Genomic DNA, 24,658 nt, shown 5'->3' on the forward strand with positions numbered 1-24,658 from the left:
AGAGCACCAACCTCACCCGGTTTAGCTGATGGAAGCTACAAACGTATAACGCTTCCAATTCTATCTAGGACCGGTCCTAGGCTGTTAGCCACCTGCCTGATAGATATTTCGTTGCCATTGCCCGATTATGTGAATTGCGAACAGATTTATAACTTAACCCAACCGATAAGAATTTACTGGTGTGATGTTTTTATGATAGTTCTGTATAGTTGACAGGAGTTTCAAAAAATCCATTAAAATATTTGATATTTTTATTCCGCTCTCCCATCTTATATTACTTACGGATTTCAATGTTAAACCAATGATATTACGACTTTGTATGTCCCATCTGAAAGGAAACATAGAAAAAAAGTGTACAAATCTTGTACAATGTTAAAAAATTAACTATTAGTTTGGCAGCATCATTTACAACTAAATTTAATGAAAGATGCATAAGGTACAAAAAAACCTCTAAAATTTATTTTCCTGAAATTTACGATTTATATATCCGTTGTCATAAAAATTTGTCTTTCCACTGTTTTCCCAAGACTACAAATATTCAGGTACAAAGTAACCAGTTTCGACTTATTTCTACTTAAGAAATAGTTAAATAATTAAGAGATTAGGGAATTGGAGACATAGATAAAACCCTGCTGAAAGAGCCGGAATTTTACTTAAACAAAAGCTTAACCCAACCAATCTCTAGCCGAGTACAGTGGGGACCGATTTCTTTGTAATATTAGATAATAAAGACAGAAATTCTTCCAGTTCATCGAGAGTGACTGAAAAATTGTAAATTTTGGAAATTTCCGTGGACCCTGGCCCTAAAACCAATTAGTTAGAAAACAAATGACGGACAATCTATTAAGTTTAACATATTTAGATTTTTATAGCTATGGTGAGAAACGTTTAAAATGCACAACCTTGTCGCGTCCTTTGAGGTATATGAGTGATGCGACAAAAGAGGCATTTGACATCGACCGGTATCGGCACCCTCGGGATTTGGCAGCCCTGGCATGCACCTACTGCGACTGTCTCTGATTCCATCCATTAGTCACTCGTAGGGAGCTATTTGACTAAGTGGATTGTTTTAAGATTTAAAAAGTAAAGAAGATTTTATGTTATTTTTATGTACTGTACGTTTCTTTACAAAGCTATATTTAATTATAATTTTCTTTAAAAGTATATTCATACAATTAAAAAATATTTTGTACCAGGTACGAATAGACCTATGTACTGTACTGTACATCCACCACACAAAAACTTACTTGGTGAAATAAAATATTTTATTTATAATTTTAGCCCTTATATCGTGGCTAGGGATTCAGAATGTAATTGTGATATTAAAAAATACATTTAAAAAAGTCTACAGTTTTTACTGGCTTATCGAACAAACAATACGAATGGAACCAAGATCATCACTGACGCGCAATTAACTGATTGCCCCTGGAAGTCGGCTTCTCACAGAAACAGCTTCCCTATCATCAAATGTCACGGCAGGCCACTGACTGACATGTTCTTGGTAACAGAAGTACAGTACATAGGCAAGTGCTGTATAATTGAAAGGCCAGATTGAGAAATCTACCAACTTCTGTAATAAATTATATATAAATACATTAGAGCATCGATTATCCGACTTAATTGGGGACTGGGGTTGGTCGGATAACCGAAAAGTATGAAAAAATACATTATTAGTATAGCGTATTAGGCCTAGTTTAAATACTAGCCTCCCTTTCATGATCGAGCCAGTGCTGCCAGCTAAAACATGCAAAAATTTAACAAAAATAATATTAAAGTAACCAAGACATAACTAAATACTGTAGCGCCACATCACTAGCGGGCATTGCCGACTAGAACGCGGTCGGTTAACCGATAAGTCGGTTAATCGGGGGTCGGATAATCAATGCTCTACTGTAACTTGAATAAGTTTAAAATTTAATTTGATTCAATTAATTATTTGCATTTTTTTTGATATTTTGAATAGCAAGTTAACAAATAAGCAGGTAATACTAGCAAGTCCAAAAATTAAGTGTATTGACATAATGTAAAATTTACTCAAATATCAATTAAATTGATACGCAAAGCAGACCAAACGTATCAACACGTTCTTTATCACTGCCAAAATATATATATAAGAAGGAAGACTACACAGTACAGGCGTGTCAGAAGAAAAGAGAAAAGTTATCCAGGAGACGAGTCATAAACATGGAGATTAGAAGAAAGCAAAGAGAGATGGAGGTCAAAACGAATGAACATAGTTCAGATGCACTCAAGGATAAAAAAGTTGATAGGGCCACAAATCGGATAGTGGAGGAAACTCATCAACAGTAATGACTTCGTGTTAAGTGTGACAAGTTGCAGAAAGAAGAAATATTGGTCTTTCTTATATGTTAATCATTATATCAAAATGGAATATATATCAATATTAATTTATGAAACTGAGCATAATGAATCTTTTGCATTCTCAGATAAGAAAACATTCAACAGCAAATTCTTTAAATAATTGTTTTGTAATAAGTTGCAGATACTGGAAACTTTTCTACAATGTTATCGTTATTGCAAGGAATAAAATTTCTCGATTCAAGGATATTTTAAACATATTTTGTGGAAAATTTATTATGTCAATCTGGAAACCACCATTTAACCCAAAACAGTATTTAAGAGGGTATTCGCATTAAAAGGTAAGTACAATACGGTAGTATTTGCGATAAAATGATCCACGACGTTCTGTAAGTCGCATTAGAAAACGGTGAAAACGTCTGGAAAATAAGAGATGTCGCATTCAGACGAATCGCAATAATATTGATTCCCCAAGCTATTATATACGTGTATATAGAAAAATAATTAACAAAAACTCATTCTTAAAAGGAAGTAAGACATTTAATTTTTTTCCATTTTATTTTCAAAAATAATTAAGAAAAATATCTCAAATTTCTTTTATCGAGGTACAGAAGTTGGTTGTTAATTGATATTAAGTAATAATTTAATAAATAAAATTCATTGCATAAGAACTATCGAATTGAAAATGGTTTTCTGATGTTAAAAGCAACTTGGTTTCGACATCAAAAGACAAATACATACACAATATCCAATCTAAACCTCTGTTTTTAATTGTCAAATTAGATAAAATGTTATAATGACTGTCGACTTAATTTCTAATAATTAAACTTACGTCTTCATTAAGATAGAACGACTCTCCCTCGATCGTCCGTCCCGCATTGCAGTAGGCGGCTATGCAAAATATAACGGCTTCCGAACTAAATTTTTCGACGACGTTTTCTGAAAAACCAAAATATGTATCATTTATAACAGAATCCGTACGTTAAATTAAATCGTAAATTCTAAATTATTATAAACGATAACGTTTAAACGTATTATTTAGATACGAAATAAAATATTTTACCGATGTCAAAATTCTAAAAACAATTCCGAGAAACCTCTTTATTTTCTCTTCGTTATTATTTATCGCTGAATCGAAGCAAACTTTTTATGCCGATTGCGAATCTACTCCGGTCCGAGCCTAACTACAACTGGTGAAAGTAAGAACAAATTCTTATCTGTCGACAAAAAATTCTGAATAAATCACAGATTTTAATTAAGAACGCCTGAAAATTTGAAACCTTTCTGGTAATATGCGAATACTTAAATGCACTCGCGCCTGCAAATATAAACTTAAACTTTGTGGAATAAATTAAAACGCATTGAAATCGAACTGTACTTTGACTTTCGAGTATTATGATGAAATCCAAATAAGTAATAGAGCGAGCAATAATCGATCTGAAGATGGACACGAGTAAATTTTGGAATATTTTTAATGTGTCTCTTTATACACTAAAGTAACTTAATAAAAAACATCGGTAGAAATGACCTCCTTCCATAAGCTCTTCCCTGTCTAAACATAAAATTGTAAGAAATTCTTTCCGGTGTCTGCGTAGTTAAAAATTGTGTAAGTCGAATACCAATAAACTAAGACGAATAATTGCTATTTGCAACCCAAAGATGCCAAATAAGTGCTGGGGGTCGAATATAAATGTTTTATTGTGTTTCCGACATACGTAAAAGAGATGTACGGGGTCCGTACGGATACTTCCGTCTGCGATTCCCCGACCTATTAATTAAGTCTCTGCATTTCCCCTTTCCATTTTGTAATATTTGGCCAAGTCAAATTGGCAGGATTATCATCTCCACATACTGCGTGTGGCCAGCAGCGAAGAATACAACAAATAAAAATACGTGAATTGCTTTCCCCGTGGCATCGACTGACATCGACTGACCGCAAGGGGTTAATTAATTAACCGGATGTCGTTCGGGTCAAAAAAAATTGGAATAGTGTGTACACGACATAATTGCAATCATTTAAGGCTTGAATTTATATTTGTATTATAAGAGGAAGGATAAAATGTAGACGGATAAAGTCTTGATAGCTTTCACGAGTCAATATCTATTGGTTCGAGCGGCAGCACACACCAAACGTTCACGTCGGAGTTGATTTTCTTATGCTCTCTATACAATCTGCATCGTTTGGCTTTAGTCATTTTGGGCTTTTCTGATTCCTTTTAAATTTTTCTTTGCAATGATATACATTTCTGTTTATATTTTCTTTTCAATTTCTTCGACATTATGAAAATTTTCTTCAACTTACACCATTATTTGTTTATAAGTTTACAAATTATATTTCATTGGTTATTGCTAAATAATATTGTAAGTCCTGTCATTCTGTACAAATCAATATCAATTTCAACATCCTATCTCTTCACGATTCAAAGTTACACAATGTCCAGCCATTGTGCTGCCATTTTCAGTGTTCACACACAACCACAAATCCCTTTCACAGCTGCAACCTCACTACCCACTAATTTGAATACAAACATAAACCTTTTATACAAGGAAATTTCAATCGTTAAATCATCATTTATAGTTTACGAGAGATAAGCGCAAGAAATCTTGCCATTCTTTTGGTCGCTACAGTTTTTGTACACCCCTATACCAAAATGAATTTAAGAACATATTTGGATCAAAAAGGAGTGAGAGCGATAGATGAATTGCACGGTATATGCAGATTCCTTGACTTTCCAGGTCTGTACAGACACTGGACGTATTGTGAAGAACCAAAATTTACATTGGTCTTTGGACTGCGAATGTTTTTACGATCTTCGTCTCCATTCAATTGTTATGCAAATAATGATATTGTCTTTGAAAGAAAGAGAAATATTTATATTTGAAGTACATTTTAAATCTAATATATTTAACATACACAAGTGTCCAAAACCTAAGGACAGATTACATTTTTCTATTAGTGTGCAAATATTGACAAATGCAAATAAATAAATTATGGGACAACTGTATTATTCAACACAGAGGATAATACACAATGTGTTGGATTTTACAAATCAAAGCAACAAATGTAAGTCTTTGGTGAGAAAGATACAGACAGCTGTTGGATAGAGGTGGAGAATGGATGGAAAGTGCCGACCGTTATCTCGGTAGAGAGACTTGTCGGCAAGGAATATATCCACCTCAAACCGTGATACAGCACTCACGACGTCGTGGCATGCTAGTCACAGACCGGCTTGGTGACTTTTCCAGCTATCACCATTAGCGACTGTATTTGTTCTAGAGTTTTGGACACGTGCATATATTAGGATCCGAACTGGATCCTTAGAAATTTTCATACAGCGTCCAGGGGCAATAAGAAAAACAGAGCACAATCACGTGTATGTATATTAATGCTGCCTATCGTAAAACCTAATGCTAAGCCAATGTATATTTTTGAAGTATTTTTATAAATAATAATTAAACTTCTAAACGAAAATAATATATTTTTCTTTCTTCAGAATAAAATGTATAACAAATTTAACATTTCACAGTAACTTAAGTGTTTGGGCATTAATGACATAGTAGAAGAAACAAATATGTTTTTCTTATTTAAAACAATCATTAAGATATAATAATACCTGGATTAAGATAAATCTCCTTAAAATCTTTACTCTCTGAAAATGTCAAAAGTATTTCTTGAGCCTTCTTAAAAATCCACTTGCCGTCTGCGGGACTTAAAAACCACCCGGTAAACCAAGGCACGACATCTTCCCACTGTCTAAGTCTTTTCTCGAAATAACTCCTTTTCAGTCCTTTTGCGTTCGACTTCTCCAATATCTAGATTATTAAAATAATAACGAACTTTATAAGAAAAAGGTATTTATAAATGGTAATTTATTAATATAGAATGTCATAAGTAAACCGATCGATTCGACAATATTCAAGATTAAATTGTTAGAACTTACTTAATCGAGATCGGTCACACATTTCTTTAGTACGAAATCTATAACTAATCCGAAATGATTCGGACTCGAGCGTTATCGCGATTAAACTATTTCTAAATTATTTCGGAATGACGAGGCACTTTGCCAGGGTACGCTGCTTTAGTAGCCTTAAGATGCTCATACAATCAAAAAAACCAATACTGCTGCTCTTTTGTTTGAAAATCCTATTTAATCGTAAATCAAAACATTAGTTAGGTACAATAAGGAATTATAGCCAATACTAGAGAAGTTACATCTGAAGAAGTCAAACATACATTCCAATATGCATTGATATCGGCCACAATTGATGCACTGGTGAACAGTTTAATAAGCTTTGATTGGAACGTCCGTAAACCCAACAAGACGACGGAAGCAAACGTCACTACGTCGACGTTTGAAGACTTTTGTCGACGTAACTTTGGGTTAATACGGACGAGTGGTAGAAATAGCATTAATAATATAACAGTGGCATGCTGTGACATTTGATGATAGGGATGCTGTGTTTACATAAAAATATTAAACAAATACTGGAAATGGCAAAAATAAACAATTTATTTATTTTAATTCTAAAATAGATAATTGACACGAAACAAAGATATAAGAACTTGTTTTTAGTACTGTTTATAAACTAATGCTATTTTAGAATTTTTTCTGCCAAGTTGTTAATTACTTTGTCATAAAAACCGCCGGTCGTCGATTACGTCGGTATTTAAAAGCTCTTTTTCCGTCGAAAGCCGGGCTAGCGACGACGATCTTTCTTCCGACCGAGTGTTCCCGGCCAACGTATCGATTCGCTTTGTGGTAGAAAAATGTGCTCGAGACGTGCACTGCCAGACGGTACCGTAAAAATTAACGATATTAAATCATATAATTCTTTTAATACGTCTTTGTTCGGATCGTCATTAATTATTTTTTTACGTCTAAGAGCGACTTGCCAATATAGTCCAGACACGAATATAAATATTTTATAATATTCTTCCCATTGTTTAACCGAGATAAACTGTCCTTTATTATTATTATTTTCATTTCTTACACTTTTTAGGAATTTCCATGCTTTGGTGCATTTTCTTCCTCCTACATATGTTTCTATTCTCTACAATTTCTATCCCAACCTAATCTTTTCTTTTCCAGAATTAATTTCTTTGCCGATTTTCTAAGTTCTTTATATCTCATTCTATCCTCTTCTCTTTTGGTGTTCATCCATTTGAAGTAAGTTACTTTTTTGTTGTATCACGTTTTCTACCCCTTTGTCCCATCAAAATTCTTTAAGAGTTTTTTCGTGTTCTTTGATTTGCCCTAGAGCTTCATTTGCTGCTTCGTGTAGTGCTGTTTTTATATTTTTATATAATTCTATAGTATTATCATTCTTTTTCTTCCAATTTTTGATCTAATCTTGTCTGAAACGGTCTTGTACTTTCTTCTGCTAAGCTTTCGAGATTAAATTTAGGATCTTTGATTACTTCCATTTCCTTTTTTCCTTTCTGTGTCTGTATTTCTCTTCTGTAAAGAATAATGATATTTGCTCTTACTAAATAGTGATCTGAGGCACAGGTATCCCCTCCATGTGTTCTTACATCTAAAATTTTAATTTGGATTCTTTGCTTAATAACATAGTCAATAATGATTTCCACTGTCTAGTAAGTTGAATCCAAGTACAGCTGATCCTCGATAATCCGACGCTTTTGTAATCCGAAGTGCTCGGTAGTCCGACGCACCTCCCGTCGAGGTCGGCGCAGTCCCCGTCCCCTTACGTGTCTGCTGTAGTCTTCCGGTTCTTCCATTCCCGACCCTTTCTTTTTTGTTTCTGTTAAGATCACAAAGTCAATTTTTATTCTTTTTATTTCTTTAACTATGTCTTGTCCCTTTGATCCGATCCCTTGTACATTCCACGTAGCAAAATTTATTGTCCGTTTACCTTCCGTTAGTCGTTTACTATGCAATTTATCCGGTTTCATTTTCCCGGAGTTTTCTGTTGGGTGTGATTTTCTTTTATAGGAGATAGGGTGCAGGTCTATCGTTCCTGTTATCGGGACGAAATAGTTTTGTATTAGAACCTTTAATATTTAAACTCGATACCTTATTTCTCTTGCTATACAAAATTCGTTCGTCTAATTCATTCGAATTTTCGACTCATCGTCTATGCTAAAAAAAATCATTTGTGGCACCGACTTCAATTTTGTTTCTGTTAGTTAGCGTACTGTATTAAGGGATATTTATTGTATAATAATTGTATACGCTATCCTATTCCGACGACAACACATACTTAACATAAAAATATTTTAGATTAAAAGAATACTTTAACTTTCTAGTTTAAGTGTTGCATGGAAAATTGTATGGTAGAGTTAATTAATTGTATGTATGATTTAATTTGAATTTTCCAAACTATGTAGTAATAATAAGTGGCATGCCGTCATTGGAAGCGATGGAAGCGCCGATTCCACCTTCCAATGACCTTCCCTTGTATTTTATAAAATATAAATTTTCATATTTTAACGTGCTTTGCATTAATTAAAATTAATATTTTATTATAACTGCATTATGTATCTTTTACAAATTTCTATACTACATGTGAAAAAAACGATAAGATTGCTATTGTATATTCGAATAATTTAGTGGCGGAAGGAATGTCGAAACCAGGTGTTTCCAAGCAGCCAGATTATAGGCATTGGCGCATGCGCTTTACAGAGCACCAACGTCACCCGGTTTAGCTGGTGGATGCTTCACACAAAGCTTCTAATTTTATATCCCGGACCGGTTGTGGGCTGTTAGCCGCCTGCCTGCTAGATATTCGGCCCCCCTCGCCCGATTATGTGAATCACGAGTAGACTAGATCAACGGCGGGCAACCCCCGGCCCGCGGGCCAGCTACGGCTCGCGAAAAGTTTCTATCCGGCCCGCGAGATCTTTAATAGATTATTAAATTGGAAAAATAACTAATTAATAGTTATTTTTTCAAGTCTTTGTAATTTTCGGAAACGATAAGAGAAATAAATGTAGTAATTAACTTTTTATTTATTTATTTCATATTTGAACACTAAAAAAATTACGAGTCACAAGAAGGCATCAATTAACTACTACGGCCCGCGGAAATAACGTAAAATTTATTCTGGCCCACGTTATAAAAAAGGTTGCCCACCCTAGACTAGATTTATAACTTAACCCAACCGATAGAAGTTTACTGGCTTGTTTTTATGATAGTTCCGTATAGTTGACGGGAGTTTTAAAAAAAATCCATTAAAATATTTGATATATTTATTCCGCTTTCCCATCTTATATTACTTACGGATTTCAATGCTAAATTGGTGATATTACGATTTAGTATGTCCCATCTGTAAGGGGATGCAGAAAAAACATGTACAATTCTAGTACAGTGTTAAAAAATTAACTGTTACATTGGCAGCATCATTTACAACTAAATTTAATGAATGAGACATACTGTACAATGGTACAAAAAAGCTCTAGAATTTATTTTCTTTAAATTTACGATTTATGTATCGGTTGTCATAAAAATTTCTTTCCACTTCTTTCCCAAGACTAGAGATATTCGAGTACAAAGTAACCGGTTTCGACTTATTTCTATTTAAGAAGTAGTTAAATAATTAAGCGATTAGGGAATTAGAAACATAAGTAAAACCCCGACGAAAAAGCCGAAATTTTACTTAAACGGAAGCTTAACCGAACCGATCTCTTGCCGAGTGCAGTGGGGTCTGATCTCTTCGTAATATTAGATGTAATAAAGACAGAAATTTTTCCAGTTCAACGAGAGTGACCGAAAAGTTGTAAATTTTGGAAATTTTCGTGGACACTCGGCCCTAAAACCAATTAGTTAGAAAATGAACGATGGACAATCTGTTAAGTTTAACATATTTAGATTTTTACGGCTACGGTGAGAAATGTTTAAAATTTACAAAAACCCCGTCGCGTCCTTTGATATATACTAGTGACGCGACAAAAGAGGCATTTGACATCGACCGGTATCGGCACCCTCGGGATTTGGCAGGCACACACCTACCCGGACCGTCTCCGATTTCATTCGTTAGCCACTCGTAGGGAGCTATTTCGCTAAGTGGACTGTTTTAAGATTTAAAAAGTAAAGAATATTTTCTTATTTTTATGTACGTTTCTTCGCAAAGTTATATTTAATTATAAGTTTCTTTAAAAGTATATTCGTACAATCGAAGAATTTTTTGTACTAGGCACGTATATTCGTCACACATTTTGTTTTACCGAGTAAGTTTTTTTATAATTTTAATTTTAGCCCTTATATCGTGGCTAGTGATTCAAAAATTTATTTTAAAAAAGTTTTGGCTCGAGACCGTATAATGAAAAAGAAAACATTATTAAAAGAGAAAGACCGATGCCTAAATTAAATATAAATACGTCGACAAAAAATTTCGACATTTTGACGATAAAATTTATGACGAATGACGATTCTTTCGTAAAATTGAAGCAATTTGGAAATCAAAATAGAATAGAATTTAACAATGGTAGACAATACAAAATAAATATTAAAAATTATAACGAGATAATTACGATTAATAGGTATATCTAAATTAATAGATGTTATATGTTTTTTCTCGAAAAGAGAATTGGCATTTAGAGGGCGTAGGGAATTTATTGAATCTAATAGAGGTAATTATATCGAAATTTCTTGTTATTTATTAAGTACGTCAGATAATCTATTAAAAATACATTTAAAGAAGTATAGAGAGGTTTCAAGGTCGCATGTCATGTGATAAAACACACGTTTGCTCCGCCCATTCGCCATTTTTGTGGTAGTTTTCGCTCGCTTAGCTTGCACGTAGTCTGTTATTCGACGTCTTTTTTTAGTTTAAACGTACAAAAATACTGCAGTTCTATTATCATGGATTAAGTTAAAAAAGATTCTTTTCTTGCAAGCTATTCTAGCAGTCTAACAGGACGAGATGCGGCTCTGTACGAAGAGAAAATTTCGTTATGTCAAGGAGATCCATACGAAGCCAGTTTATCAGACTTCGCCGTATATCAAGAGTTGTGGCCGAAAGTAGAATTTGGTGACATTATAAACTATTTGGTTTTTACAACAAATTTCTACACCCTGTCACAAATGAAAGCTTATAAATCTTTAGAGGCCCATAACTATTTAACAAGTGGCTGGGTTTCTCCTGATATAAAAGTAAAAGTAATGAATAACAGCGAAGTAATATTGTTTGGAAAGATATGTTTTCTTTTGTTTGTTTAAACTCGTGTTTTTACGTATTTCTTAAGTAAGAATTTTTGTCTGAAAGTAAAAGTCTAATTAAAAACAGCCATGGGAATTTTTTAATTCAAATTGTTCGGTACCTTTATTTTCTAGTTGAAACTAGCATATAATAAGTCTACTTGCTTTTCGTTTTAACGTGTAATGTTTATAAGTTTGCACTAGCTAAAGCCTGAAATTACGTTAGTTATTCGTTTATAAATGCACTATACCTAACTAAATTAATATAAGCAAATCAATAAACTCTTTTAGGTTTTAAAATATAACTTAGTGTTTATTAACGTAAATATTGAAATGAAATGTTTCTGACAAACTCTTGTATTGATATTCACTTTATTCGTAACGAAATTTTTCCGGTTAATTCTCGAGAGCCATGCAGTTTGCCTTCGTCGTGAAAGCTCCTCAGTTTGAGATCCTCGATGACAAATAATGCCGGGAATTTTAAAAAATGATGTTTCTTTGTTCTTGAGTAAACTAGCATTACACCCAATTACACAACAAATCACCATAGTGATATTCGCGACGAAAAAAAACAACACAAGAACTCCAGTTAAAACGCACATGAACACACACAAAACGTAAACAAGTCACAAACAGTCACAAAGATGGCGCTGGACAATTGCGCATGCTCATGACGTCACTCGTGATGTCAACATGAAACCTCTCTATACGGTTTTTACTGGCTTATCGAACGAACGAATACGAACGGGCCCTGACGTGCAATTAATTGATTGCCCCTGTAAGTCGGCTTCTTACAGAAACACAGCTTCCCTATCATCAAATGTCACGGCACGCCACTGGTAACAATTATTGATTAATTCATAAATTATGGTTTTATTTTATGTGCAATAACTTTTGGGAACATTAGTGTATATTTAGGAGAAATTTTGAGTGCTAAAAATATTCTGCATCCCTTTTCGTAAATTGCAGTGTGCCACAAAGTAATATGGTGCAATGCAATTCATGAAAAGGATTCAAAGCAATGCATCTTATGAAAAGGTGTTGCTGCCTGCAGACAGCTATACTTAGTCAACCCTATTGTCATCAAAAAACACAAGACAGCCAAGGGTAACGCTTTCCCTGACTTTCCATGACTTTTTCCAAACAATAATGAAAATTTTTGACTTTCCAGATGGATAGGAACCCTGTACATGTATTATATCAACCAAATTTTTACCTTGAAAATGTGTTTGTAAAAATAGAGCACATCATAAATTTAAAGCAATACAATAATAAATTATCAAAAATTATGGACAATGGACATACACACATTGTGTGCAATGGAAAAATTGCCATAAAACTTGAAGATGGCTATGTATACGACATGACACATTTACAATTATCTACTATGAATGTGAAATAAAAATAGTAAATATGTGATTGTCAGCTATAACTTATATATACATAACAATTGAAATAATCTCTTATCGGTCATAGGAAGTGCAACATGACCACCTATGCTGCAAAAGTTGAATCTTTTCCAGCAATTCAGTGTAAGCAAAGTAACATCAATGTAAGTTATTGTGGCCATCAGTCATGATTGTTGTATATTTTTGTATATATATATATATATATATATATATTTTTTTTTTATTGAATTAGTTTTAAGTTCTTTCCCGTCTCTTTGTTAAAAAATTCTTTCTACAACATTCTTTCTTAATCCTTCTCCCATGGGGATAATACTACCATATGTGACAACAAAAGAGGTTGTGAAGCCCAGAGAAAAAATGGCCAGAAAGAGGTCAGTCTTGAAGAGAGATCCCGAAGAAAAGGCACAGAGAAGGCAGTGCTCCATAGTGCCAACACCAAGAAAGGAGAAAGAAAACGACTAGAGACTGCAAGGTGCCGAGGGATCAAGAAGTTACAGAACAGCAAATATTGAATAGGATATCGAGACCAGTGAGAGGCAAGAAGGTCTATGGCAGAAAAAAAAAATTAAAAAAATAAAAGGAAAGGAGAAAAGAATTGAAATATGCGTCTTATTCTAGGATACATCGATACGAAAACCCCAGGTATTTTCTAATCTTCGTCTCGGTCCTTTCTTCTTAATTTCCATCTTTTTGTTTCTTTTAGTTGTAAGGTACAGTAGAGAACCGAAAATCGGAATCAATTGGGGACTGGAGTTGTTCAGATTAGTGATTTGTTCCGATTACCAATTATGTACGAAAAATATATTAACCTGTCCGACGTTCAAATTTTTCTCCATTGCGTGTTGCTTCGTGTTGAATTTTCGTTGATTTTAAGCCTAACGAAAATTTTTATAATAATCATCGAGGCTATCGTATCGTTAAAAATTATTTTAGCATTTTGTACAAACAAAATAAATATATTGAAGAATATAAAAACATGAAAATTATACTTTAGAAGTAAATTTAGTATCAAAAACGTTCGATTCAGCACGACACAGTCCGACTGAAAATCGTTCCGATTACCGGGGTTCCGATTAACGACTCTCTACTGTAGTTGTAAGTTAGCATAAGTTAGATCATCCTGCGTTCATTTGTCATGCGTTAAGAAAATTTTTGATGGTTTGATGAAGAAATGTTCAACGCCTGTGTACCTAAATTAACATAAGGTCATTAAGTTGGTATCTAGTAAAAAGAACTGGTTCGTTGAGAAAAATAAAATATGTTGTGTTATAAAAATTTTTTATCAAAGTCTATTTTATTGTACCATCTTGCTCGCGGGATCAAGTACATCTCACCATGAACATTACATTATTGCAAATGTGCTGCTTTTCCATTGCACATCACATTGCATCACCTTTACAATACAATTTTTAAATTTTTACATACCTCTGTATTGACTTGAAATTTCCTAGTTGTTTCGGACATGAGAATAGTGTAGCAATTTCTTTTCAATACTTTCAAATAGAGTTCCATTTCCCATCTACGGATGTGAGAATTCTTAACAATGACAACAGGTTTATTCTGGCAGCAATACTCTTCCAATCTTTAAATAATAAAAATTCATTACCTTAAATATATAAACTTTTTCAACTTTGCTACAAATAATAACTAACCTTTATAATGAATGCTTCAAATACATTTATGTCTAATTTTAAATGTTATTAAATAACTTTTAATAAATATATTTTTAAACTTAAGTATTAAACTGTTTTTTTATTTTGGAGAGTTATGCCTAACTGTTAAACAGTTAAATAATGTAATCAAATCTTTTCCATATGAAAAGGATTGTATGGCATATTTGCTTAACTGCTTGTCACCTAGATCCACATACCTTTCTTTACACCAGTAGTGGGATTTTTCTAAAGTATTCTTGTCTCTTTCGGGAGCAAAAGGTAACGAAAAATAATCATGTGCGGAACAGGCGACCGAACCTTTGAATGCATCAAAAAGAAGATCCCTTAATGATCCTTTCAGTGTGCCTGGTAAACCTCTTATCACAAAAGCAATTCTGCCGTGGTTGTTCAAATACTCGATCGTGTCTTTGTCGGTCAAGTAAACGAAATCAAATATTTTTTCTGGCAGTATGTTGTCGATGGGAACGTATTTTGGACGAGAATTGCCACTTATTTTAACTTTTTCTAGTAAAGAATATTAAAAAAAAGTAAATCTTAAAATTAATAATAAAAATAATTTTTATACACAATAATATTCTTTTGTTGTAATGATAACATATACAGTCAAACCTGTTTTTATGCGGGGGATAGGGACCGCATTAAAAAAAACGCATAAAAAAATCTCACGAAACTTCACGAATGGCTGTAAATAATAGTTTTCGCGACACAATTAAAAAATATTTTTTTTTTATGCGGTCAACAGGGACCGCATAAAAAAAGTCTCACATAGAAAATAACTCAAAACCGTACGAAATAGAATTTATTGACAACAGATGTCAGCACTTGACTGCATCGTCTGGTCTATCGTCTGTTTTACATATTTTTGTCCAGGTGGTGTTTTGTTGACTTAAAAAGTAAATTATTTCATTTTTCGCATATTCATGCAATAATATTACTATAATAAGTGCATTTATGCTATAATAAGTTTATTTAGCTATAATAAGTCAACGTAAGACATGACGAATCGCACGAGACTAGTCGCTAACTATACCGCACAAATTAAAAATTCGCATTAAAAAAATCGCACAAATAAAAATCGCACATAAAAAGAGCGCATAAAAACAGGTTTGACTGGATTTAATAATGAAAATATACAAACTATTTTAATTGAGCAGATTCTAGAATGAATCCTAATGCAAGTTTTATTTGAATTATTAAATTCTCTATTGGCGAATTCTTAAATCATACACAATGTTTTATGCTCAGTGAATTTTTGTGAGTGAATGGATATATTCAGTATACAATATTCATAAACAATATGCTTTTATCTATCAGAAAACTGCTTATAACCAAGAAATTAATTTAAAACAATGATAAACCTCCCATAGTCTGTGCTACAGAGATGATTGAAACAAGAAGTTTTGGATCATCAACAGTCACTACATTGAAGTGCCCACCACTGGTCGAGTGGTCAAAACCAGCGAACACCAATAGTCGATCCTGAAGCTGTATATAGCTAATGGGCTGATTATGTGGGGTTTTCTGGATTTTTGTGACATTTGTAACATTCAAATAGGGACCAGTTTCCCATAAAAGACTTCCTGGGAACATTCTTCCTAGGCAGATCACCCATGTGTCATTGCCATATACAAAAAGCAAACTACATTGAATCATGCCTGCAAGTAATTTTAAATTATTCAATTAACTGAAGAAATATTCTGAAGATAAACAAGTTCCTAGATTTGCTCAACTAATGTTTATGAAATTGTGCTACCATTAATCAGTTAACCACTGATTAATAAGTATATTTTCTTTGTCTCTAATCACATACATACAAACATACATACACTTGTTTCATTCAAAAGTAATAGTTTGATTTTATTTATTGTAAACAATATATGGTGTAATTTTGTCCCATCACAATTAATCAAACATTTAATTTACAGGGAAAAGTGCTAAACAAAGAAGTCGTTATGACAAAACTCGCCATTCGACACCGGTCAATTCTTTAGTTTGTCGATCAATACCAATAAAAAAAATAATAAATTTCAGAAAGTTTTGACAAAAGGCACAGAGTTATTAAACTTCGGAACAGATAAATAAAATTGTGCTCCAACATACAAACATCCATACTACAGAGAAAAACCACTGAAATTTGTTTTGCATTTCTTGATGTTTCAAGGTCCACTAGTCCAAACATGTAAAAATCTTGGGGGGTCACTTTTGTACTAATTTCATACTTTACTTTCCTGGCTGTTATATGTTTTGATCTCTAATATATCGGAATATATTGAGTCTGGGTGTAAATGAAACAAAGGACTGTACAATACTAATTGAAACAAGATGACAACGACTTTAATAAAATCAAGGATCAGGGCCAACAACAGTATGGTTGACGGGTATACCACGTTTACAATAATAAACAATTATAACCAATACAATAACTGACGAACAATAATACTACAAACAAATAAATTATTGTAAATGAATATACCACGTTTACAATAATAATCTTACTTCGTTCCGTAAACTATATACTGTCTATAGATACACACCACGAGGTCGAGGATGTCCTGTTCTTGTGGATGGAAACGGATTAGCTTTCTACAACGTAAAACCAGAAAAAAGTTCTTCAGTACGTGCGATGGTCCCTTTTATATTACCCGTCATGCATGAATGCTCCCTTCATGTGACTTGTCTTTGGCCAATTAGCCCACTCTGATTGGTGTAGACAGGAATGGTGATACAGTATACTATTCCGCAAACAATCATACAAAAAGTAGATCCCGACACGTAACGAACGATGTTTTATATACACAATATAATATATAACTATACAAACAAAACAATAAAGTGGCGCAGCACTACATATAACAGCCAGGAAAGTAAAAATCAACTGAATAACATTTTAAAAGGAAATAAATTTTAATTTTTTTTAAATTAAATTTTTACCACTGATTTTTAAAAATGTAGTCTAAGATATCTGGATTTTAATTGATTTTTGTTTTTGATTTTTATTAATATATAACAGCTGTTCTTTGAACGGATGAATATGATGAATCTACAAAGTCTATCTACACAATATTAATATTGTAAATATTAATGCATAATTGTAATTATTGTAAATATTTACAATATTAATAATTGCAATACAATAATGTCGTATAGATAGTATTTTAAGCTACAAAATTACGACAATTCGAAATATAAGTAAATAAATTCTAAAATAACCATACCGTCATTTTCTTTTCTTCTAGACCACGCCATTTTCTGTAACAAAAACATATTTTAAGCAAAAATTAAAATAGTTAATCTTGTTTTGATATTGTAAATTAAAATCATAATCATTTAAGATTATCTTTAACAATAATATAATGTTTAATTAGCTATTATGTCATTATTTTTACATATATATAATATCTACGAAGTCTTTACATACTTTAAAACTGCAACAACTAACATTCTGTACAAGATAAAAATAATGCAGAAAAACATTGAGAAGATAATTTATTCTCCTTTTTTACGAGAAATTCTTCCCAAGTGGCAGGGCCGAGAGAGAGACGCCAAGTATAAATTACCTAAATTTGTATCTGCCATTTACCCTCTAGTGTTGCTAATTCGGTGATTTTGGCACTAAATCTGGCTTTTAAAGACCCAGATATCCCATAAAAAGAATCATCATCACCATCTTTACATATTTCATAAACCCAATAACAAAAATCTAGGAAAATGCTAAAGTAAATACCAGAAAATTATTCCTATGTTTATGCAGTAGGGAAAGAGGCTTGGCAGAATAATGCGAAATTGGTGCAACTCTAAGACAATTATCAAATGTGGATCAATTAGTTCTTCATTAAATTTCTCCTCGTTGGATTATTTCTAGAATATGTGTTAAAAATAGATTCAATCTTTAAAATCTCTTCTTAAACAGTCTTTATACTGGGATCGGAAGTGCGATTAATGCCGTATCAGAGACAAGCCGATGGATTCTATCTCCAGAAGCGTAAAACACTCACCGAGACAATACTTTTGAACACATTACTATAATTGTTATACAGTTATATAGTTGTAACGTGTATTGCTATATTTACCCAAATGCCGTGCAACCGTGCGAGCACATAGGACAGCAGATTTCTATGGAAATGAAATTGTAACCTGTAAACCTGGCTAAATCATTTTGATTGGATGCCAAACAAACAAATTAAAAAACATTTAATCTCCGCGGGCATCGATAATTAACGATGCCTGGCATTTCTGTTTTGTTTTCTCGCATGCATCGTTACGAGTGAAAAATAATTTTTAGCGACTGGTGTATTAGCTGTCAGCTGTGAACACTTGTTTCGTAAAAATTGATAATAATGTAATGTGAATAATAATTGACGCATACAAATTTATTGTGCTTGGGAGAAAAAAACTTGGCACAACTGAAGACATAAACTTGTGTTATAAATTATCATTTAAAATTATGATATAGTACACTAGGCCAGGGGTGGCCAATAAGTTGATCGCGATCGACCGGTCGATCGCCAAGCCAATTTTGGTCGATCGCTAGTGATGTCTTGACTTAATGTATCATATTTGTAACCAAATGCAACTGTGTGCATGCAGTTATGACTCGACTCACAAGCAGTGAGTGCACTTCGTACTGAAACAGTGTATAAACATAATATGTATTTCACACTTCCTCCTCCCCACTTAGACTATGCTTATGACAACAAGTCGATCGCGACACATTTTTACTTTAAAAAGTAGATCTTATGTGCACAAAAGTTGGCCACCCCTGCACTAGGCTATAAAATGCCTAAGATTAAATTGTTTAGCTTTGTTAAATATTGAATCTGATCTCACCAAAGAAATTAATCTTAAGTGTATTTGTAGATATCTTTGCCAAAAGCATAGTCAGGCACAAGCTGATGTGAATGTATTGTGAGAATTGTGCCATATGGTTATGTGGTGGGCAATGACCGAGCAATTAAGGTGTTGCCCTATTGCTCTGGAAAACCCAGAAACAAATCTGGATGAGACGAAAAATCCAGAAATTTCTGTGAGTGGTCAGGTCTGGCTAAATCCATAATGGGCTTTATAAAAAGTCCTTCTTAGTGCCAAAATGACGGAAAGAGAAAAAAAGAAAAAACCTCTAGTGTTGCCAATTCAGTAATTTTGGCACTAAATTTGGTGTTCTTGCTTAGCTGTTTAATGCAGTTTGTTAAAATTTAGCAGTGATTAATACTTATTATGTATAATATAATACTACATACTATCTATTATTTGTATTCAACATGTCCATTGCTGGAATCTGTCTAATGAGTAATACCAATATTACAAACTTATTATTGTGATAAAGATAATGATAATAGTTTGAAAGTTCCACAAGTTTTGCTGATAATCTGCAATGCTTTTTTAATTTCTCATGATTTGTATTCCAAAATCAGGCTCATCTATGATGTAAAGGTTGGAAAGTTTGATTATGTTTTCATAGTGTTGACACCTGTCCGGTTTTCACGCAGACAGTCCGGTTTTTAATTCATTGTCTGGGTTAACTATTAATTTTGTCCGGGATTTCGTAGAAATTGCTATGAAACAAAGTACTAGCAAATATTTTTATAAATTTACTTTATTTTTAACAGCGAAAGACTTCACACTCACTGAATCACCGAAACTAATTCGTCATCTTATGCCGACGTATGTTGCAACCTGCCTCCTTTTTTTTTGCTTCTCAGCTCTTTAAAGTTAATTTGCTAAGTTATTTTATTTCGTAATTTAAGTTGCTCCTACTACACAAGTCCCTAACTGGTTTAGAACTAGTGTGCACGTTATTCTTCGCATGGTAAAATAATATTAGGCATGCTTCAGGGACTTCTGTTTGAACAAACCTGACCTGCCATCCGGACTAGCAATTTTGAAAAGGTGGCAACATTATATATTCACAATATCCATTATTCATACTTGCCAATCTTTAAAATGGGAATAGCTGGGATGTGGATAGAAAAATGCCGACAGCATAAAACATGAAAAAATTCTCTATTAACACTGCTAGGAAAGGAAAGGAAAGTAAAGGATATTTAATACAGGGGAAGTCTTGCAATGCTGTTTGGCAAAACCATCATCAGCCTTACTATTTTACAAGATTACAAATCTTTGTAAAATTCCACAAATCTCAAAGACCATTTGGTTTCTTATATTCAGAAAGTTCATACCATACGTCTCGTACATTCTTAAGCAAGGAATTGGACGTTTCTTCATTTTGGGCCGAGAAACCGTAACCCCCTCGATAATTTGGTCTAACCGTAAAAATAAATTGTTTCTTCACCAACGAGTCATCATGATCGATTTAACCCAGAATGCGGCGACACTAAGGGTGCGATCATGCAGACACAAAATAGCGAGAATACATGGCGAAAAGAAACGACATTTTTTGCTCTCGTTTATTACGACCACACAGACAAGAGTGAGAAACAGAGAATGAGAAACGTCATCACCCCTTCTCGCCGGCCGGCATCTGCCGCCCCTGATGTTGCCAGAATTGAAAATTCATATTTGAGCTAAAATTCTCACACATATACCAACATATATATATGTAATCTCGGTTCTTTCCCAATCAAACAAATCCAAATAAGTCTTTCTGGTTTGCTTCAGTCATTTGTAATAAAATTCATACAATGTATTTGGCATATATATTGGTATTAGACTCATCAGTGTTTACACGATATCAAATTCTTTAAAAACGTGGACAAAAAGAAAAGCGGTCCGTCCACCAACAGAGCACACAAAATGCCAACAGTCGGCAACTACGATTATTAGTACATTACACGGTAAAGAAGTATTACACTCGATTTGCATCGTAGCGAAGTCTCAAGAGTATGGTTTTGTTTGTTTACGCAAGAATTCTTTCTCTCCCAGTAGTTGTACATTTTATAAGTCCAAAGGTCGGGAAAATTACAAACGAAGCTCGACTCAAAATATACTTTTTAGTTCCGTCACTCCATACATTCAACCGAACGAAGCCAGTATTGCCAAGCTACCACGACAACCCCCTAAAGAGACCCGAAATTCCACTTAAAACCTTAAACAAATTCCTTCTAAATACTTTTGGCATAGGTGCAATGCATATTAATTTAAAAAATATTAGCCCTTTGAAAATCCAGAGTATCACAAATTTTCACTTTGGGGCACAGGCCCAGTAGAACAAAAGCAAAACCCCTAATCCGGAACTGGCCACGAGAAAAGTCACGTAACTCGCAACCCATTGTTGAAATTCCAACCAATAAGGGAAGACTTTACATTTTCTCTCCCTAAATTTACGGGGAAAACCACTAACAAGTAAGTTGGCACGACCGAACGAGCATGGGGTTAGAGATTGCAATTGCTGGATCCCTCATCCAGCAATCCAGCTGGATCCAGCGCATTCTTCGACCTGCTGGATCCAGCACTGTGGATCCACAAATACTCAATTAACTTTCTAAATAACGGCGAAAAAGTCTACGTTGTCAGCGTTGTCGCTTTGCTAACTACTAGACTGCTACTAATTACTGACTACTTTACTAAAACTAATAATTAAATTACTTATAAATAAACTATACCTTTATCAATCCAGCAAAATTTAATAAAATAATAACATATTCAATTGCTTTTAATGATCTTCCTCAGTTACAAAAAAATACAATATTAACTATAGAACATAAAATGTGTTTGGAATAAATATAAAAAGAATAGTGCTTAATTACATCCTATTTTTAAACAAGATACATAGATGTACTGCCAGGTCTGATAATTTTCATATTGTATACCGACGTAATCCCACTGTTTTCAAACTTTTAAGAAACGATAAAAAGAAAGAGAATTGGAATTCAACAACGGGTATATATTCGGTGCCTTTACACAACCAACGTTTCAATTCCAAGCTCGTTTATGTGGGTGCAACGATGCGCAGCGTAAAACAAAGGCTCAAGGAGCACAAATATACAATCAGTAAGAACCTTGACAACACTGCGCTGGCATCATACGCAAGACAGAAGGATGTTAACATCCAATGGGATCGAGCGGCAATTATAAAAATGACGACGAATAGGCAAACGGTCAAACATCTTGAGAGATTGGAAATCTGCAAGGCACACATGGCAACTGGTTATATAAACCATAGAGATGGGGACTCATTGTCTACCGCGTAGAGATCCTTTTACATTAATTAATGTTATTAATGGACAATGCTGGTTTCGTTGTCATATCTTATATTTTTTTCCCTTTTCGCTATTTATTTTGTTTATTTATCTATATTTTGTCCGCTTGGGTGTTTTCCATTAATTTTTATATTTATTCCGAACACATTTTATGTTCTATATTTAATGTTGTATTTTTTTGTAACCGAGGAAGATCGTTAAAGACTATTGAAAACGTTATTATTTTATTAAATTTTGCTGGATTGATAAAGATGTAGTTTATTTAACTTATTCTACTTCCAGTACATAGTTTTTATATACTTATAAATAACTACAGACTAATGTATAGAGCCTATATAAGAAAATTGGTAAGACCGATAGCCACTTAGCCACTGATTATCCGTCCTTACATTATTATAATATAATATATTAATATAAATTAATTAGTAGAATTACCTTTGCTATTATTTAACTTAAAGATTACAATTATAATCTAACTAAACATTTAAAGTTAATTATCTCTATCTCAAGTGTTAAACCGAACCAAAGTTAAGTTTACTACCTAAATGTGTAAGAAGTTTTACTCGTTTATAGTGACCAGTCTAAATAATAAAAGTTTCTTAAGTATTTAAAAAAATGTTTTATTTCTTAAAAAAACATAAATGCTAGATAGATAACACTTTATTGAACCAAAAATACATCCGCGCTGGATCCAGCTGGAATTATTTTGATCCAGCAAAAATCCAGCTGGATTGAAAAGACTGCTGGATTGCAATCCCTAATGCGGGTACGCGTCGATGTTTTAGAAACAAACAAATCAAAATCAATTTTTTTTAACTCGAAAAATCGATTTGGCCTACTGACAAAGTCGCCCGCTTAGTCGAGATAAGTCAGTTTTACGTCATATTTTAAATTTTCATAAAAAAAACGCACACCTCCGAACCTTATAAATGAAATTGCAGCATCGTTGAATGCAGATAAAACACAAAGGTTTTCCATCTTCTTCGGGTTAAATTTTCAGTTTTAGAACAGAAAAGGTTAGTTTAAACGCAAGTTTAATCAATATAAACCAATATATAAATCAATATATAATAGTTTCGGTTTCGGATTCGGTTAATAGTTAATAATAGTTTTGGTTTCGGTTTCGGTTTCGGATCCGGTTTCGCGATAGCGAAACCGAAACCAAACCGCCGATGTTCGTTTGAAAAATTATTTTAAATTAAACACTTTATTAATACTTAATGCCATTTTTCTATTATTAGTATTATTAAATTAGAATACAAATGAATTTTCCACCGATTTCGCGATTGTTTATTATAAACGATAAAAATGTAAACAACAATTAATGCATTCTAAATCCGGTTATATTAACGTAAATATTAATAATTTTACATTTTAAAACTCGTATCTAGCCTTAAACTCGAAATTTAAACAAACTTACCTCTTTTCGTAGCAAAAACGATAACGGTCTATTCGGCGACTCGTACCCCGCGTTTCTTAAATTATGCAGCGCTCGAGAAGCGCTTTACAGCGAACACACTGAAACTGGTTTCTAATTGGCCAACACTGCTCGTGATGTCATTTCGCTACACGCTCCCTGCATAAAGAAACGCGGGGTTAGCAACCAACACCTAAAACGAAAGTAAATTAAAATGTGCCGGAAATAAAGCCAATTTCTCTAACGTCACCGAGTGTTTCCAATTGGCCAGCAAACATAAGCAAACAAATAGCTTAGTCCGTTTCAAACGAAACGGGTTATTCTATTGTTTGATTACATTAGTCTAGTGAATCCCAATCTTTTTCCATTCGCCTCCCCCTTTGTTACATAAAATTATACCCAATGTTTCTTACCCGTTTAACAGAGGAAAGGGAAAGGCTGTCGGTGATCCCAACCTTTGCCTACGGTCAACGTTTGGTACCCTCCAGCGCCCCTTGTTTCTTTTCGCCCCCTAGATTTACTCATT

At 33.5% G+C, this 24,658-nt stretch overlaps 1 protein-coding gene across 1 annotated transcript in view; it reads right to left on the reverse strand.

The window, feature by feature from the left end:
* The window catches only part of LOC136981555 (2',3'-cyclic-nucleotide 3'-phosphodiesterase-like), a 31,682-nt gene extending 7,516 nt beyond the window's left edge, over positions 1–24,166 (reverse strand). The window contains exons 1-6 of the mRNA XM_067277874.1: positions 24,136–24,166; positions 17,775–17,808; positions 14,757–15,063; positions 14,312–14,468; positions 5,934–6,132; positions 3,152–3,258 (exon numbers count right to left, since the gene is read on the reverse strand). Of these exons, the coding sequence (XP_067133975.1) occupies positions 3,152–3,258; positions 5,934–6,132; positions 14,312–14,468; positions 14,757–15,063; positions 17,775–17,805 (801 nt within the window). The 5' untranslated portion in view covers positions 17,806–17,808; positions 24,136–24,166. The remainder of the gene's footprint in view (positions 1–3,151; positions 3,259–5,933; positions 6,133–14,311; positions 14,469–14,756; positions 15,064–17,774; positions 17,809–24,135) is intronic.
* Between the last annotated feature and the right edge of the window lie 492 nt (positions 24,167–24,658).

The sequence above is a fragment of the Centruroides vittatus genome, unplaced genomic scaffold, assembly GCF_030686945.1.
Source record: "Centruroides vittatus isolate TY-2023 unplaced genomic scaffold, ASM3068694v2 contig_767, whole genome shotgun sequence".
Classification (NCBI taxonomy): domain Eukaryota; kingdom Metazoa; phylum Arthropoda; class Arachnida; order Scorpiones; family Buthidae; genus Centruroides; species Centruroides vittatus.